We start from the raw sequence: 15,615 nt of genomic DNA on the forward strand, positions 1-15,615 counted from the left end.
CCAACTCAGGCAGCGCACTTCAGACACCCACCACCTTTTGCGTGAGAAAGTTCTTCATGTCCTCAATCTATGTCCCCTGGTTCTGGAATTCTTCACCAAGGGAAACAATTTCATCCTGACCACTCTATCACTTCCCCTCAATTTTGTACACCTCTTGAATCGTTCAGAATGGCCTCAATTCTAGACGAATCGCCATGTATTGGAAAATAGCAAACAAAACGCAATTATTCAAGACGGGGAGAGAGAAGACAGGGAATTATTTGCCAGCTGATAGGAAAAAAGCTAAAATCCATTAAAGACATTATACTTGGGCACTTGGAAATCACAAACCGATTAAGCTGTGTTAATATTTTTGAGGGGGAAATTAATCGACAAAGCTAGTATTTTTTTTCCAGATGTCACTGGCAGGGTGGATAAGAGATTAACCAATAAATTTAGTTTATTTAGATTTTCAGAAGGCAGTCAATTAGATGTCACGCAAAAGGTTGATGTACAACGTTAGGGGTAATATTAGCATGGAATGAAGTTAGGTTAACGGACAGAATCAGAAATAAACGAGTAATTTTTAGGATTGGCGTTTGTGCATCAGCTATTTAAAATGCACATCATGAATAATATATCCAAGTTGCTGACAATGCAGGCTGGGAAAGTAAATTGCAAGAAAGATGAAAAGAATCTGAAAAGGAATGCAGATCACAGAATTGTTACAGCTCAGGAGACCTATCGGCCCATCGTGACTGAGCCAGTTCTCCATAGGAGCAATGTACTTCGTGACACACCCCTGCCTTCTCTCTGTAACCCTGCACTTTCTTCCTCTTCACATCACAGTCTAACTTCCTGCAGAAAGCCTCAATTGAACCTGTCTCCACCACATCCTCAGGCAGTGCATTCCAGATCCTAACTACTTGCTGCATGCAAAGGATTTTCCTCATGCTACCTTTGCTTCTTTTGCTAATCACTTTAAACCTATATCTTCTTGTTCTCAATCCTTCCAGCAATGGCAAGTTTCTCACTATCTACTCTGTCCTGACCCCTTTTGATTTTGAATACCTTAATCAAATGTCCTTTCAACCTTCTCTTCTCTGAGGAGAATGATCCCAACTTTTCCAATGAATCTACGTAGCTGAAGTTCTTAATCCTTGGGACCATTCTCATGAATCTTTTCTGTTCTTGCTGTAATGCACTCACATCCTCCCTAAAGTGTGGCACCCAGAACTGGATGCAATATTCCAGTTGGAGCTAATCCAAAGTTCAGTACCAATTCAGCATAACCGTCTTGCTTTGTACTCTATGTCCCTATTAAGAAAAGTCTATGATGCTGTGTACTTTATTAACTGCACTCTCAAACTGTCCTGCCACCTTCGATGATTTATGTATGTATGTACCCAGGTCCCTCTGCTCCTGCACTAGAATCATAGATTCTTAGATTCATAGAATCATACAGCACAAAAGAGGCCCTTCGGCCCATCGAGGCTGCGCCAACACATTAGAAACACCTGAACTCCCTCCTAATCTCATCTGCCAGCACTTGGCTCATAACCCTGAATGTTATGATGTGCCAAGTGCTCATCCAGGTACTTTTTAAAAGGATGTGAGGCATCCCACCTACCACGTTCCCAGGCAGCACATTCCAGACCGTCATCACCCTCTGGATAAAAAAACGTTTTCCCTCACATCCCCCTATCTTTAGAATTGTACCATTTAATATTATCTCTTCACATGCTTCCCACCAAAATAAACCAGTCCACATTTCTCCAAATTGAATTTCACCTTCCACTCATCTGCCCGATCTGTCTATGCTCTTTTGAAGTTCTGTATCATCTTCCTCTGACTTCACAATGCTTCCAAGTTTTTTATCCACAAATTTCAAGATCATGTCCTGTACACCATGGTCTAGGTCATATATATATATATATATATATATATATATATATATATATATATATATATATATATATAGGAAAGCAAGGGTCACAACACCGATGCCTGGGGAACACCACTACAAACTTTCCTCCAGTCTGAAAAACATCCATTAGCTGCTACGCTGTACCTGTCACTCGTCATGTTGCTACTGTGCCTTTTACTCCTTGAGCTGAAACTTTGCTCAGAGATCTGTTGCGTAGGTTTCTGTGATGCCTTTTAGTAGTCCAACAGCATTGCCCTCATCAACCCAGTCACCTCCTCAAAAAACTCCAGCAAGTTACACAATTTGCCTTCAACAAATCTGTTTTTGTTTTTTCTGGATTAACCCGCATTTGCCATAGCGACCAGAAACATAGCCCTGAATTATCATTTTCAGAAACTTCCTCATCAGTGGTTAAACTGACTGGCCTGTAGTGACAGGGTTTATCTTTACACCGTTTCGAACAAGGATGTGAACATTTACAAATTTCAATCCTCTGGCACCACCCAAGTCTAAGGAAGATTGGAAAATAATGGCCAGTGCCTCTGCAGTTTCCATTTTCGCTTCCCTCAGTATTCTTGGATGTATCCCATCTGATCCGGGTACCTTATCAATTCAAGTGCAGGCAGGCTATCCAATACCTCCTCTTACCAATTTTCAACCCTCCTTGTGACTAAAGTAACTCCTCTTTCACCATGACCTGTGCAGCATCTTGTTCCCTGGTAAAGACTTCAATTAAATATTCATTGAATACTTCAGACATGTGCCCTGCCTCCATGCACAAATCCCTTTTTTGGTCCCTAATTGGCCACACTCCTCTTACCACCCTTTTATTATTTATATGCTTAAAGATCAGTTAAGTGACTAGGAAGAAAAAGGTGGTATATGGAGTATAATATTGGAAATGTGAAATAGTCCAGCTTTGGCCAGAAAAGGGAAGACGCGTCCATGTGCATAGAGATTTGGCTGTGCTTGTACATTAACCACAGAAAAGTTACCATGGAGAAACCCTGAAGGTGACATTCAAAGCAACATCACAATGTGGGTGAAAATCATGAAGAGGAAGTCATTAGGAAACCTTTGATTATTCAGCAATTATTCGGCATGGTGGCACAGTGGTTAGCACTGCTGCCTCTCAGCTCCAGGAACCTGGGTTCAATCATAACCTCGGGTCACTGTTCGTGCAGAGTCTGCACGTTCTCCCCGTGTCTGCGTGGGTTTTCTCCGGGTGCTCCGGTTTCCTCCCACAGTCTGAAAGACGTGCTGGCTAGTTTGATTGGCCATGGTAAATTGCCCCTTAGTGTCCCGGGATGCGTAGGTTAGAGGGATTAACAGGGTAAATATATGGGGTTATGGGGATAGGGCCTAGGTGGGATTGTGGTCAGTGCGGTCTCAATGGGCCAAATGTCTTCCTTCTGCACTGTAAGGATTCTATGATACTATGAAAATTCAGAGACCTGGCAGTCCATTCTTGCTGTATTCCCACAAGGAAAAGGTCACAAACACAAACACTTTGCTCAGCACTAACCTTGGATTGATATCAGCACCTGGAGGAGACTGGACTTACTCGTCCATCTTTCAGTGCCCTAGACAAAAAAAAAAGTTAAATTATTAAATGGTGAGAAAGAGAGCAAGTTAAACACACCTTTCCTGGGATGAAGCAGATCACACAATAATAGGTCAACGTGGAATAATGGCTTCCTTTAAACGATAATACTATGAAGAAAACAAAATGGAAATCAAGTTGACAAGGAGGAGAAGGGCTCTCATTACACCAACACTGCTGGCAACAAATACACGTCCATCAAAAGAATTGTTTGTGATCTCATTAGGGGCGCTTGATCAATTGGAAACACATTCACTCAGTATTACCCAACAGCAGATAGAGTACAAACAAGCAAAGACCGCATTAAAGTGCATGGGCACGATACCAGAGTCACACACACCAGAAATTCCAAAACAATTAACAAGGCTCCAAGAAGAAATTCCTTCTCATCCTAGTCTTACATCGGAGTACCCTTACTTTGCAACTGCCCCAACTCCCCTCCCAGCCCTAGATTACCCCTCGAGGAGAAACATCCTCAGAATCAGGGACCCTTGCTGTTTGTCATTTTCATAAATGACCTGGATGAGGAAGTGGAGGGATGGGTTGGTAAGTTTGCTGACGACACGAAGGTTGGTGGGGTTGTGGATAGTCTGGAGGGATGTCAGAAGCTGCAGAGGGACATAGATAGGATGCAAGACTGGGCGGAGAAATGGCAGATGGACTTCAACCCAGATAAATGCGTAGTGGTCCATTTTGGCAGGTCAAATGGGATGAAGGAGTATAATATAAAGGGAAAGACTCTTAGTACTGTAGAGGATCAGAAGGACCTTGGGGTCCGGGTCCATAGGACTCTAAAATCGACCCCACAGGTGGAGGTGGTGGTTAAGAAGGCGTATGGTGTGCTGGCCTTTATCAATCGAGGGATTGAGTTTAGGAGTCCGGGGATAATGATGCAGCTATATAAGACCCTCGTCAGACCCCACTTGGAGTACTGTGCTCAGTTCTGGTCGCCTCATTACAAGAAGGACGTGGAAAAGATTGAAAGGGTGCAGAGACGATTTACAAGGATGCTGCCTGGATTGAGTGGCAAGCCTTATGAGGATAGGCTGAGGGAGCTCAGTCTTTTCTCCTTGGAGAGACGTAGGATGAGAGGAGACCTAATAGAGGTATATAAGATGTTGAGAGGCATAGATCGGGTGGACTCGGAGGCTTTTTCCCAGAGTGGAAATGGCTGCCACGAGAGCACACAGGTTTAAGGTGCTGGGGGGTAGGTACAGGGGAGATGTTAGGGGTAAGTTTTTCACACAGAGGGTGGTGGGCGAGTGGAATCGGCTGCTGTCAGTGGTGGTAGAGGCAAACTCAATAGGGTCTTTTAAGAGACTCCTGGATGAGTACATGGGACTTAATAGGATGGAGGATTATAGGTAGGCCTAAAAGGTAGGGATATGTTCGGCACAACTTGTGGGGCCGAAGGGCCTGTTTTGTGCTGTAGTTTTTCTATGTTTCTAATCTACCCTGTCAACAAGGTCACAGAGAAAACATGGGTACTGGGAGTAGATAATTCAGCCTGTCGAGTCTGCAGCACAACTCACACAGATCATAGAATTGCAGCGCAGGAGAGGCCCTTCGGCCCATCGAATCAAACCGACACATTAGAAACACCTGAACTCCCACCTAATCCCATCTGCCAGCACTTGGCCCAAAGCCCTGAATGTTACGATGTGCCAAGTGCTCATCCAAGTACTTTTTAAAGGACGTGAGGCAACCTCCCTACCACCCTTCCAGACCGTCACCACCCTCTGAGTAAAAAAGTTTTTCTTCACATTCCCCCTAAACTCACCTTGAACCTATGTCCCCTCATGACTGACCCTTCACCTAAGGGGAACAGCTGTTCCTTATCCACTCTGTCCATGTCTCTCATAACCTTGTACACCTCGATCAGGTCGCCCCTCATTCTTTTCTGCTCCAACGAAAACGATCCAAGCTTATGCAATCTCTCTTCATAACTTAAATGTTTCATCCCAGGCAGCATCCAGGTGAATCTCCTCTGCACCCCCTCCAGTGCAATCACATCCTTCTTATAATGTGGCGACCAAAACTGCACACAATACTCCAGCTGTGGCCTAACCAAAATTCTATACAACTCCAACATGACTTCCCTGCTTTTGTAATCTAAAGGCAACTGTCCCATATGCCTTTTTCACCAGCCTAATAACATGCCCTTCTGCCTTCCGAGATCTGTGGACAAACACGCCAAGGTCCCTTTGTTCCACAGAACTTCCTAGTGTCCTATCAGTCATTGAATACTTCATTGTCAAGTGTACCAACTCTCACCTTTTCAGAGTTCAATTCCATCTGCCACTTATCTGACCATTCCATCTATATCTTCTTGTAGCCCAAGACACTTTGACTCACTGTTAACCACCCGGCCAATCTGTGTGTCATCCGCAAATTTACTAATCCTACCCTGCACATAGTCATCAATGTCATTTATATAAATGACGAGTAATAGGGGGCCCAACACAGATCCCTGTGGTACGCCACTGGACACTGGCTTCCAGTCACTAAACCAGCCTTCTGTCATCACCCTCTGTCTCCTACAACTGAGCCAATTTTGAATCCACTTTATCAAATTACCCTGTATCCCATGTGAATTTACCTTCTTTACAAGTCTCCCATGTGGGACCTTGTCAAAGGCTTTGCTGAAATCCAAATGAAACTACATCGACTGCACTCCCCTCGTCCATGGTTATGATGGATTGTATAAAACATTCGTTAGGTCACAGCTAGAGTACCGTGGGCATTTCTGATCTCCACACAATAGGAAGGGTTGTCTGGGATGGAAGGTTTCAGCTATGAAGAGAGACTGGTTAGGCTGGTGTTGCAGAAAAGGCTGAGGGAGACCTGGTGACGTGTACAAATTATGAAAGACATAGGGTGGATAGGAAGAAACCTTTCCCCTTAGTAGAGGGGTCAATAACCAGGGGCATAGATTTAAGTTAAGGGGCAGGAGTTTAGGTGGGATTTGAGGAAAAGTCTTTTCTCCCAGAGGGTGCTGGGACTCTGGATCTTATTGTCGCGCTTTAAGAAACATTTAGATGAGCACTTATAGGCTATGGAGCAAATGCTGGAAAATGGGAATAGGTGTTTGATAACCAGTGCAGTCACGATAGGCTGAAGGGCCTTTTTCTGTGCTATAAATCTCGATCAAATTTCTATAGTGCTGAAGGCGGCCAGTCGACCCATTTAGGCTGCACTAACTCTCCGAAGGAGCATTTTACCCAGGCCGTCCCCATCCCTGTAACCCTGCTCATTTACCATGGCTAACCCCATTAACCTACATATCTTTGGATTGTAGGAGCGAACCAGAGGAAATCCTTGCAGCTGGGTCCCTGGAGCAGTGAGGCAGCAGGGCTAACCACTGCGCCAACCACAGGAGTCTATCTTTCTATGAGGGTGAAAATGCAGGTGTGAGGGAGGGGAAGGCTCCGAAAGCGTGTGGCTTTTGCTACCAAATAAACCTGTTGGACTTTAACCTGGTGTTAAACTTCTTACTGTGCTTACCCCAGTCCAACGCCGGCATCTCCACTTCATGACTACCCAGATGCCAGGGTATGGCGACTAGGGTATTTTCACAGTAACTTTATTGCAGTGTTAATGTAAACCTACTTGTGACACTAATAAATAAACTTGATATGATCATGGCTGATCTCCATCTCATCCTAACTCCACTTCCCTGCCTTTTCCTCACAGCCCTTTATCCACTTTTGATCAAATATTTATCTCTTTCTTGAATCCATTGATTCCAACTATATTGCACCTGATAAGCTTTAGGATGGAAAGATACTAATGAGTCCTATTCCTTGTGATTTATGTCCTCAATGAAGTATGTATGTGATGATATCTAGATGTGCTTCACTGACTATTTAGGAATGGTGTAATTTTAATATAATTTAACTTTTTCTTTAATATCCCACCCACCACTCTTCCATTATCTGATTTTGTCAACATGACTGTTTGTGTTTCCTTGTTTTTAAACTTGATTACTTAATTCATGTGCAAACATTTGGTGCAACTGCAATGTAATTCAGCCTGCTGACTGCAAATCTGTTTGCTGAATTAAAGACCATTATTAGTAAAAGATTAAAAAACAGGAGCTGGAAAGCATGATCAGTTGAATGGCTGTTTTTTTTAAAACCGGGGCACAGTTTATAGCAGGAATTTGGAGCAGTTGGTTTAGAACCCCTGCTTTTCCTGATATATGTTAATGATTGAGACTTGGGTGTATAAGGCATAATTGCTCCAGATGACAACTTGGAAGTACTGTGAGCAGAGCGGAGAATAGTGATAAATTTCAAGGGGACCAGTTGGCAGAATGGCCAAACAAGTGGCAAATTAAATTTAATGCAGAGAAGTGTGAAGTAATTCATTTTAGGAGGAACAAGGAGAAACAAAATATAGGTTACAATTCAAACTGGAGCAAAGAAGCAGAGGGATTTGGGGTTTACGTGTACAAATTATCAAAGGTGGTAGGGCAGATGAGTGGCTAATAAAGCATTCAGAATCCTCAGCATTATAAATACGGTCATAAGAGCACAAAAACAAGGACGTTTGTTAAACCTGTATAAAACACTAGTTCAGCCTTCACTGGAGTAATGTGTCCAATTCCTGGCCATGCTAAATTCTCCCTCAGTGTACCTGAACAGGCACCGGAGTCTGGCGACTAGGGGATTTTCACAGTAACTTCATTGCAGTGTTAATGCAAGCCCACTTGTGACAGTAATAAACAAACTTTAAAAAAATTTAAAACAGCCTTTCAGGAGTATTTTGAGAGGCTGTAGAAAGGCTTCATGTGAATGGTTTCAGGGGTGGGAAAGAAGCTAGGGCTGTACTCCTTGGAGATGAGAAGAGTCATAGAGTCAGAGGTTTACAGCATGGAAACAGGCCCTTTGGCCCAACTTGTCCATGCCGCCCTTTCTTTAAAAATCCTGAAGCTAGTCCCAATTGCCCACATTTGGCCCATATCCCTCTGTACCCATCGTATCCATATAACTGTCTAAACGCTTTTTAAAAGACAAAATTGTACCCGCCTCTACTACTACCTCTGGCAGCTTGTTCCAGACACTCACCACCCTGTGTGTGAAAGGATTGCCCCCTGGACCCTTTTGTATCTCTCCCCTCTCACCTTAAACCTATGCCCTCTAGTTTTAGACTCCCTTACCTTTGGGAAAAGAGGGGAGAAGAGGTTTTCAAAATCATGATTCATCAGAGGAGATAGAGAGACACGGTTCCTGTTAGCAGAAGAACCAGAAGACACCTATTTAAGATTGGTGTTCAGAGAAGCAATGGCAAGTTGGAGAAACATTTCCTTTACACGCAAGTGGTTAGGATCTGGAATGCATTGCCCGAGTGTGCTCGAGGCAGATTCAAACAAGGGGAGCAATGGCTAATTATCTAAAGAGCAAAAATAGCAAAGCTACAGGGAAAGGGTAGGGAAGTGGAACTGGGTGAGTTGCTCTTGCAGAGAGCTAGAACAGGCACAACAGGCCAAATGGCCTCATTCTGTGCCATAAATTTCAATGTTTTTATTAAAGGAAGACCTGCATATTACAAAAGGTTCCAGGTTAAAATGATGGGCTGCTTTCACTGGGTGATTTGATGACAAGGGGCAATGTCACAAATAAAACTACAATTGACAAAGTTTCTTGACATCAGTGGTAGATATAATCCACCACAAATCATTGCTAATTGTTTTAAGGAAGTAAGGCAGCTGCTTGCGAAAATAAATTAAAGGGGATGTGCAGCATAAAGAGTGGCTTTCGAGATGGAAATCCAGGACATTTATGCTGTAATATTCCATTCTCCTCAAAAGTGCTAGTAGAAACAGCTGCTTCTAATTTACTCAAACCCTTCATGAAATTGCCTTTGTGAAATCTCCCTTCATTGAATCCAACAGTGCAGAAGGAGACCATTCGGCCCATTGAGTCTGTACCGACCATGATCCCACCCAGGCCCTATCCCCATAACCACATGCATTTATCCTAGTTAGTGTCAGGGGGACTAAGGGGCAATTTAGCATGGCCAATCCACCTAACCCGCACATCTTTCGACTGTGGGAGGAAACCGGAGAACCTGGAGGAAGCCCATGCAGACACGGGGAGAACGTGCAAACTCGAAACAGACAGTAACCCAAGCCGGGAATTGAACCAGGTCCCTAGTGCTATGAAGCAGCAGTCTAACCACTGTGCCACCATGCCGCCCCGGGTCCCTAGTGCTGTGAGACAGCAGTGCTAACCACTGTGCCGCCCCGGGTTGGCTGGTGCCGTGAGGCAGCAGTGCTAACCACTGTGCCACCCCAGGTCCCTGGTGCTGAGAGGCAGCAGTGCTAACCACTGTGCCACCATGCCACCCCAGGTCTCTGGTGCTGTGAGACAGCAGTGCTAACCACTGTGCCACCCCAAGGCTTCTCTAGTTCCTCCATAATTCACAGGACCACAATATTCATCGTCAGCTAGGACTTTTCCATGACTTCTACTCAGAATCCTCCACTAAAACAAAATCATACATTGCTAAGAAATAATTCGAACATTATCAACAACAGCCTCATACCTTTCCAATCCATGTGCCCAGCAGACTCACGCACACTTTGCCATTATCGTACAGGTTAGGGTTTAGACGGCCACTGCATTGAGAAATATAACGAAAAAGTGGAGGCACTGTGGGATAAACATTGGGAAGCTGAATATCAAAGAGAAACAGTCCATCATCATAGGGAGTGCGTGTTGGGCCTTTGATTAGAGCAGAGAATAGATCCTATAGAAAGAAAATAAGTTACTGGGTGTGACATCCATCAGACAATTCCAAATCAATATATACACACGCACAAGTATAGGAGAAAGCCTCAAAATAGGCTCTCCATCTCTTCCACCCACCGCATACTTCAGTCAATGTTAACATAATCAAGTGTCATTCAGCACATTGAGGGAGCTAGTTATTTTTAGACAACAACAAAATGCCGCTGGGAGCCTGGTGCAGACTTGCCATTCTGTCCTCGAATGTTTTGACCATGATGCCATCAGGAAGTGCCGTAGCAAGCAGTGCCATCTCTTTTCTCACCGTACTGAAAAACTTTTTGGAATCTGCTGGTTGAAATTCCATTTTTTTGAATGCATGGCTCTCTGTAAATGAAAAGACAGTCTGAAGAAAGACAAACACTATCATACCAATAAGGTCCACAGCACCGAAATGATTTAGTTAGCAGATTGTCAACATATATTTATAATAACCTGAAGCAAAGCTTACCATAAAACAGTCAATTCACTGCCGGAGGCTATTCCATTCTCTACCACCTCCCCTTAACTCCCACTTGTTTCACCATTCATTCAGACCACGGCTGAGAGATGGAGTTTTCCAGCTTATCACTACCCTTTTCATATCAAGAATTCCTTCTTGCCATCACCCCTTAACAGCCTGGCTCTTATTTTAAGGTTATGCCCCACCCCTGTTCTGGCACAGTGCTTAACACTGCTGCCTCACAGCGCCAGGACCCAGGTTCGTTTTCTGGCTCGGGTTATTATCTGTGTGGAGTTTGCATGTTTTCCTCCTCGTGTCTGTGTGAGTTTCCTCCGGGTGCTCTAGTTTCCTCCCACAGGCCAAAAGACGTGCTGATTAGATGCATTGGCCATGCTAAATTCTCCCTCAGTGTTACCCGAACAGGCGCCGGTGTGTGGCGACTAGGAGATTTTCACACTAACTTCAGTGCAGTGTAATATACGCCTACTTGAGTCACTAATAAATAAACTTTAAACTTCAAATATCTCAGTTTATTACTCCCTGCCACCATGTTGTGTTCAGGAAGCAAGGACAGGATAACAGCCCATAAGATCAGCTGTCAAGACACTGGAGTAAGAGGAATATTCAAGAACTGAGTAAAATCAAGATTAAAGATAAAATTGGGATAAAATAAATTGGATTGTCTGAAGTGGCAAATTGATATATGAATTAGTGTAGCAACAGGAAAACAAGTGACTAGGGATTGAACGATGGTGGACAGAAATAGTTGTTAGAACTATAGAAGAGGCGAGTTCAAAGTGGAAAGATTTGCACCTATATGCTAAAAGCAAGGTCCACAGGATTATCTAGATAGGCTATCAAAGGAGGGAAACCGTATATCTATAGCAGGTAACTGAATACAAGAGAAGGGCAGCTACTACTATAGCCACACAAAGTTGAAGAAAGAACACTCTCCTGAAAACAAGTTGTTGCTAAAAGCTATTATTTTTAAAACTCAGAGAAGAAACTCTATTCCCAAACTTAAGTTTTCCCAGACTGGAAGAGAACTTATTGTTCCTTTTGTCCATGCCTTTCCAATCAATTACAGCCCCTCCATAGTATAAATCTCATCTGATTTTCTTCGCATTCAGCTCTGACAAAGGTCATCCTGACTCGAAAGGTTGACTCTATTCTCTGAGAGAAGTCTCATAACACCAGGTTAAAGTCCAACAGGTTTATTTGGTAGCACAAGCCACTAGCTTTCAAAGCGCTGCTCCTTCATCAGGTAAGTGGGAGTTCTGTTCACAAACAGGGCCTATAAAGGCACAAACTCAATTTACAAAATAATGGTTGGAATGCGAGTCTTGACAGGTAATCAAGTCTTAAAAGGTACAGACAATGTGAGTGGAGATTATTTTGTAAATTGAGTTTGTGCCTTTATATGCCCTGTTTCTGAACAGAACTCCCAAGGCATTCTACAAGTATGTTAAGAGCAAGAGGATAAGATGTGAAGGAGTAGGACCTATCAAATGTGACGGTGGGAAAGTCTGTATAGAACCGGTAGAAATGGCAGAGGTACTCAATGAATACTTTGCTTCAGTATTCACAGTGGAAAAGGATCTTGGTAGTTGCAGTGCAGACTTGCAGTGGACTGAGAAGATTGAGCGTGTGGACATTAGGAAAGAGGATGTGTTGGAGCTTTTGAAAAGCATCAAGTTAGATAAATCGCCGGGACCGGATGGGATGTACCCCAGGTTACTGTGGGAGGCGAGGGAAGAGATTGCTGAGCCTCTGGCGATGATCTTTGCGTCATCAATGGAGACGTGGAAAGTTTCCAGAGGATTGCGGATGTGGTTCTGTTATTCAAGAAAAGGAGAAGAGATAGCCCAGGAAATTATAGACCGGTGAGTCTAACCTCAATGGTTGGTAAGTTGATGGAGAAGATCCTGAGAGGCAGGATTTATGAACATCTGGAGAGGAATAGTATGATCAGAAATAGCCAGCACGGCTTTGTCCAAGGCAGATCATGCCTTACGAGCCTAATTGAATTTTTTGAAGATGTAACTAGACACAGACGAGGGAAGAGCGGTAGATGTAGTTTATATGGATTTCAGCAAGGCGTTTGATAAGGTGCCCCATGCAAGGCTCATTGAGAAAGTGAAGGGGCATGGGATACAAGGGGACATTGCCTTGTGGATTCAGAACTGGCTTGCCCACAGAAGGCAAAGAGTGGTTGTAGATGGGTCTTTTTCAGCATGGAGGTCGAACACCAGTGGAGTGCCCCAGGGATCTGTTCTGGGGCCCTTGCTCTTTGTGATTTTTATAAATGACCTGGATGAGGAAGTGGAAGGATGGGTTGGCAAGTTTGCTGATGACACAAAGGTTGGTGGGGTTGTGGATAGTGTAGAGGGATGTCAGCAATTACAATGAGACATAGATAAGATGCAAGACTGGGCGGAGAAGTGGCAGATGGACTTCAACCCAGATAAGTGTGTGGTGGTTCATTTTGGCAGGTTGAATAGAATGAAAGAATATAATATTAAGGGTAAGACGCTTGGCAGTGTGGAAGATCAGAAGGATCTTGGAGTCTGGGTTCATAGGATGCTCAAAGCAGCACCGCAGGTAGAGGCTGTGGTTAAGAAGGTGTATGGAATACTGGCCTTCATCAATAGAGGAATTGAGTTTAGAAATCAGGAGATAATGCTGCAGCTGTATAGGACCCTGGTCAGACCCCACCTGGAGTACTGTGCCCAGTTCTGGTTGCCTCATTACAGAAAGGATGTGGAAGCCATAGAAAGGGTGCAGAGGAGATTTACAAGAATGTTGCCTGGAATAGGTGGCATGCCTTATGAGGATAGGTTGAGAGAGCTAGGTCTTTTCTCCTTGGAGAGGTGAAGGATGAGAGGTGACCTGATAGAGGTGTATAAGATGTTGAGGGGTATTGATCGAGTGGATTCTCAGGAGGCTTTTACCCAGGGCTGAAATGGTTGCCACAAGAGGTCACAGGTTTAGGGTGCTGGGGAGTAGGTACAGAGGAGATGCTAGGGGTAAGCTTTTCACTCAGGAGGGTGGTGGGTGCGTGGAATTGGCTGCCGGTAGTGGTGGTGGAGGCGGATTCGATAGGGTCTTTTAAGAGACTTTTGGATGAGTTCATGGAAGTTAGTAAGATAAAGGGTTATAGGTAAGCCTAGTAGGTAGGAACATGTTCGGTGCAACTTGTGGGCTGAAGGGCCTGTTTGTGCGGTAGCTGTTCTATGTTCTATGTTCTAGAACTCCCACTTATCTGATGAAAGAGCAGTGCTCCGAAAGCTAGTGGCTTGTGCTACCAACTAAACCTGTTGGACTTTAACCTGGTGTCGTGAGACTTCTTACTATGTTTACCCCCGTCCAACGCCGACATCTCCACATCTATTCTCTCACCACAGAGGCTGTCAGACCTGCTGAGTTTCAGATTCCAGCATCCGCAGTGTTTTGCTTTTATATCATGATTGGGGGCTTATTGGTGGTAGCTATCTACTGGATTTAACTCGGAGGTATATATTGTTGGATTTGGTTGGGAAAAGGGCATTTCTCAAAGTTTGGGAAACATGGGTAGTTGGGAACAAGAGTTAACTTCATGGCATACTGTGTGCGCATAGCTCTTTTGTGTAGTGTGTGTGTGTTTATGTTTAGATTAATAAATATCCTTTTGTGATTGATTACAACAGGACTGGATAGTTCCTCAATGGTTTTCATCTTCCCTCACATTATATCAAAATGAAAATGTGTATCACTAAGAACATTTGGGATACCCTCACATTTAACACATTAAGATCCAGTCCTGAAAACAGCAGCAATCTCAATTATGCAACCCAGTACAGGCATAACTGATATTCCCACCATTGTCAAAGGTACTGCCAGGGATTTCTACTTTAGAAATTGCTACACCTTTTCTGATAAAATATATTTTTTTTAAAGTACAACTTTGTGCTTACCAGGCACAGACTCAAGTACAGAGAAGACTTCCCCTTTTGCACTCGTGAAAGTCACGCCAGGTTTGCTGCTCTGTTGGCAAAGTACGGGCGTATCACTAGACCACTCCGACTTGATAGGAGTCTGCACCTCCAGCTTCTCCTCTTTATTCTCCGTTTCTACAACTGCCTCCATCTTCTCTTCCTCCACTATGGCCACATTGTCTAGTGTCTTCTGGAGAGTTTCCTGCAGTTTCTTGATATCATCTCGGAATTTCTTATCCTTGGTTTGCTTTTCTGGCTCTACTGTTGGGGAAGTAGCAGAACCAGTCAGCAGCTGTTCCACTGTCATATTCTTTAGACTTTCCAAAATCTTGATAGCTTCTTTTATCTCATGGAAACCTTTGGGCGATCCATCCTTTGCAACTTTCTCAAGGCTTGTGCTACTTGAAGTTGCTCCAGCGGCTTGAGCCTGCTCTGCTTCAGGTCTACTTTCTTCAGATTGTGCTGCTACCTCGATTCCAACTTCAAGTGCCTCACTTCCCTTTACAATCTCGTCTTCAGTCACACCATCATCTGTTTCCCAACTATCACTGTCATCTTCCCACTCATCAGACGTTGTTCCAGTGGACGTGCCATCCAAAGAGTCCAGATCAGACTCTTCAATATCAGACTCAACGTTATACAAATGCTAGCAAAAAATGAAGAAAAGTTGCTTTTTGAATGAAGAAAATTTTAAAGTTAAATTAATACTTAACACTTTATAATTTAGGACAGGAAGAATGACGAGGAAACAAATAGGAAAGGTCATTTGGCCCCATTATCTGGTATACAAGCAAATTTGCATAGGGCAAATAAGATGAGAGTGCTGAATGAATGGCTCAAAGATTGGTAGAAACATAGAAATAGAAACATAGAAACCCTACAGTACAGAAAGAGGCCAT

At 43.7% G+C, this 15,615-nt stretch overlaps 1 protein-coding gene across 2 annotated transcripts in view; it reads right to left on the reverse strand.

The window, feature by feature from the left end:
* The window catches only part of ube2o (ubiquitin-conjugating enzyme E2O), a 221,030-nt gene that overhangs the window by 8,633 nt on the left and 196,782 nt on the right, over window positions 1–15,615 (reverse strand). For both annotated transcript variants that reach the window (XM_078225883.1, XM_078225882.1), the window contains 4 exons: window positions 14,696–15,362; window positions 10,491–10,627; window positions 10,059–10,262; window positions 3,432–3,489 (listed from right to left, as the gene is read on the reverse strand). In XM_078225883.1, coding sequence (XP_078082009.1) covers window positions 3,432–3,489; window positions 10,059–10,262; window positions 10,491–10,627; window positions 14,696–15,362 — 1,066 coding nt within the window. The remainder of the gene's footprint in view (window positions 1–3,431; window positions 3,490–10,058; window positions 10,263–10,490; window positions 10,628–14,695; window positions 15,363–15,615) is intronic.

This window comes from Mustelus asterias, chromosome 12 (assembly GCF_964213995.1).
Source record: "Mustelus asterias chromosome 12, sMusAst1.hap1.1, whole genome shotgun sequence".
Classification (NCBI taxonomy): Eukaryota; Metazoa; Chordata; class Chondrichthyes; order Carcharhiniformes; family Triakidae; genus Mustelus; species Mustelus asterias.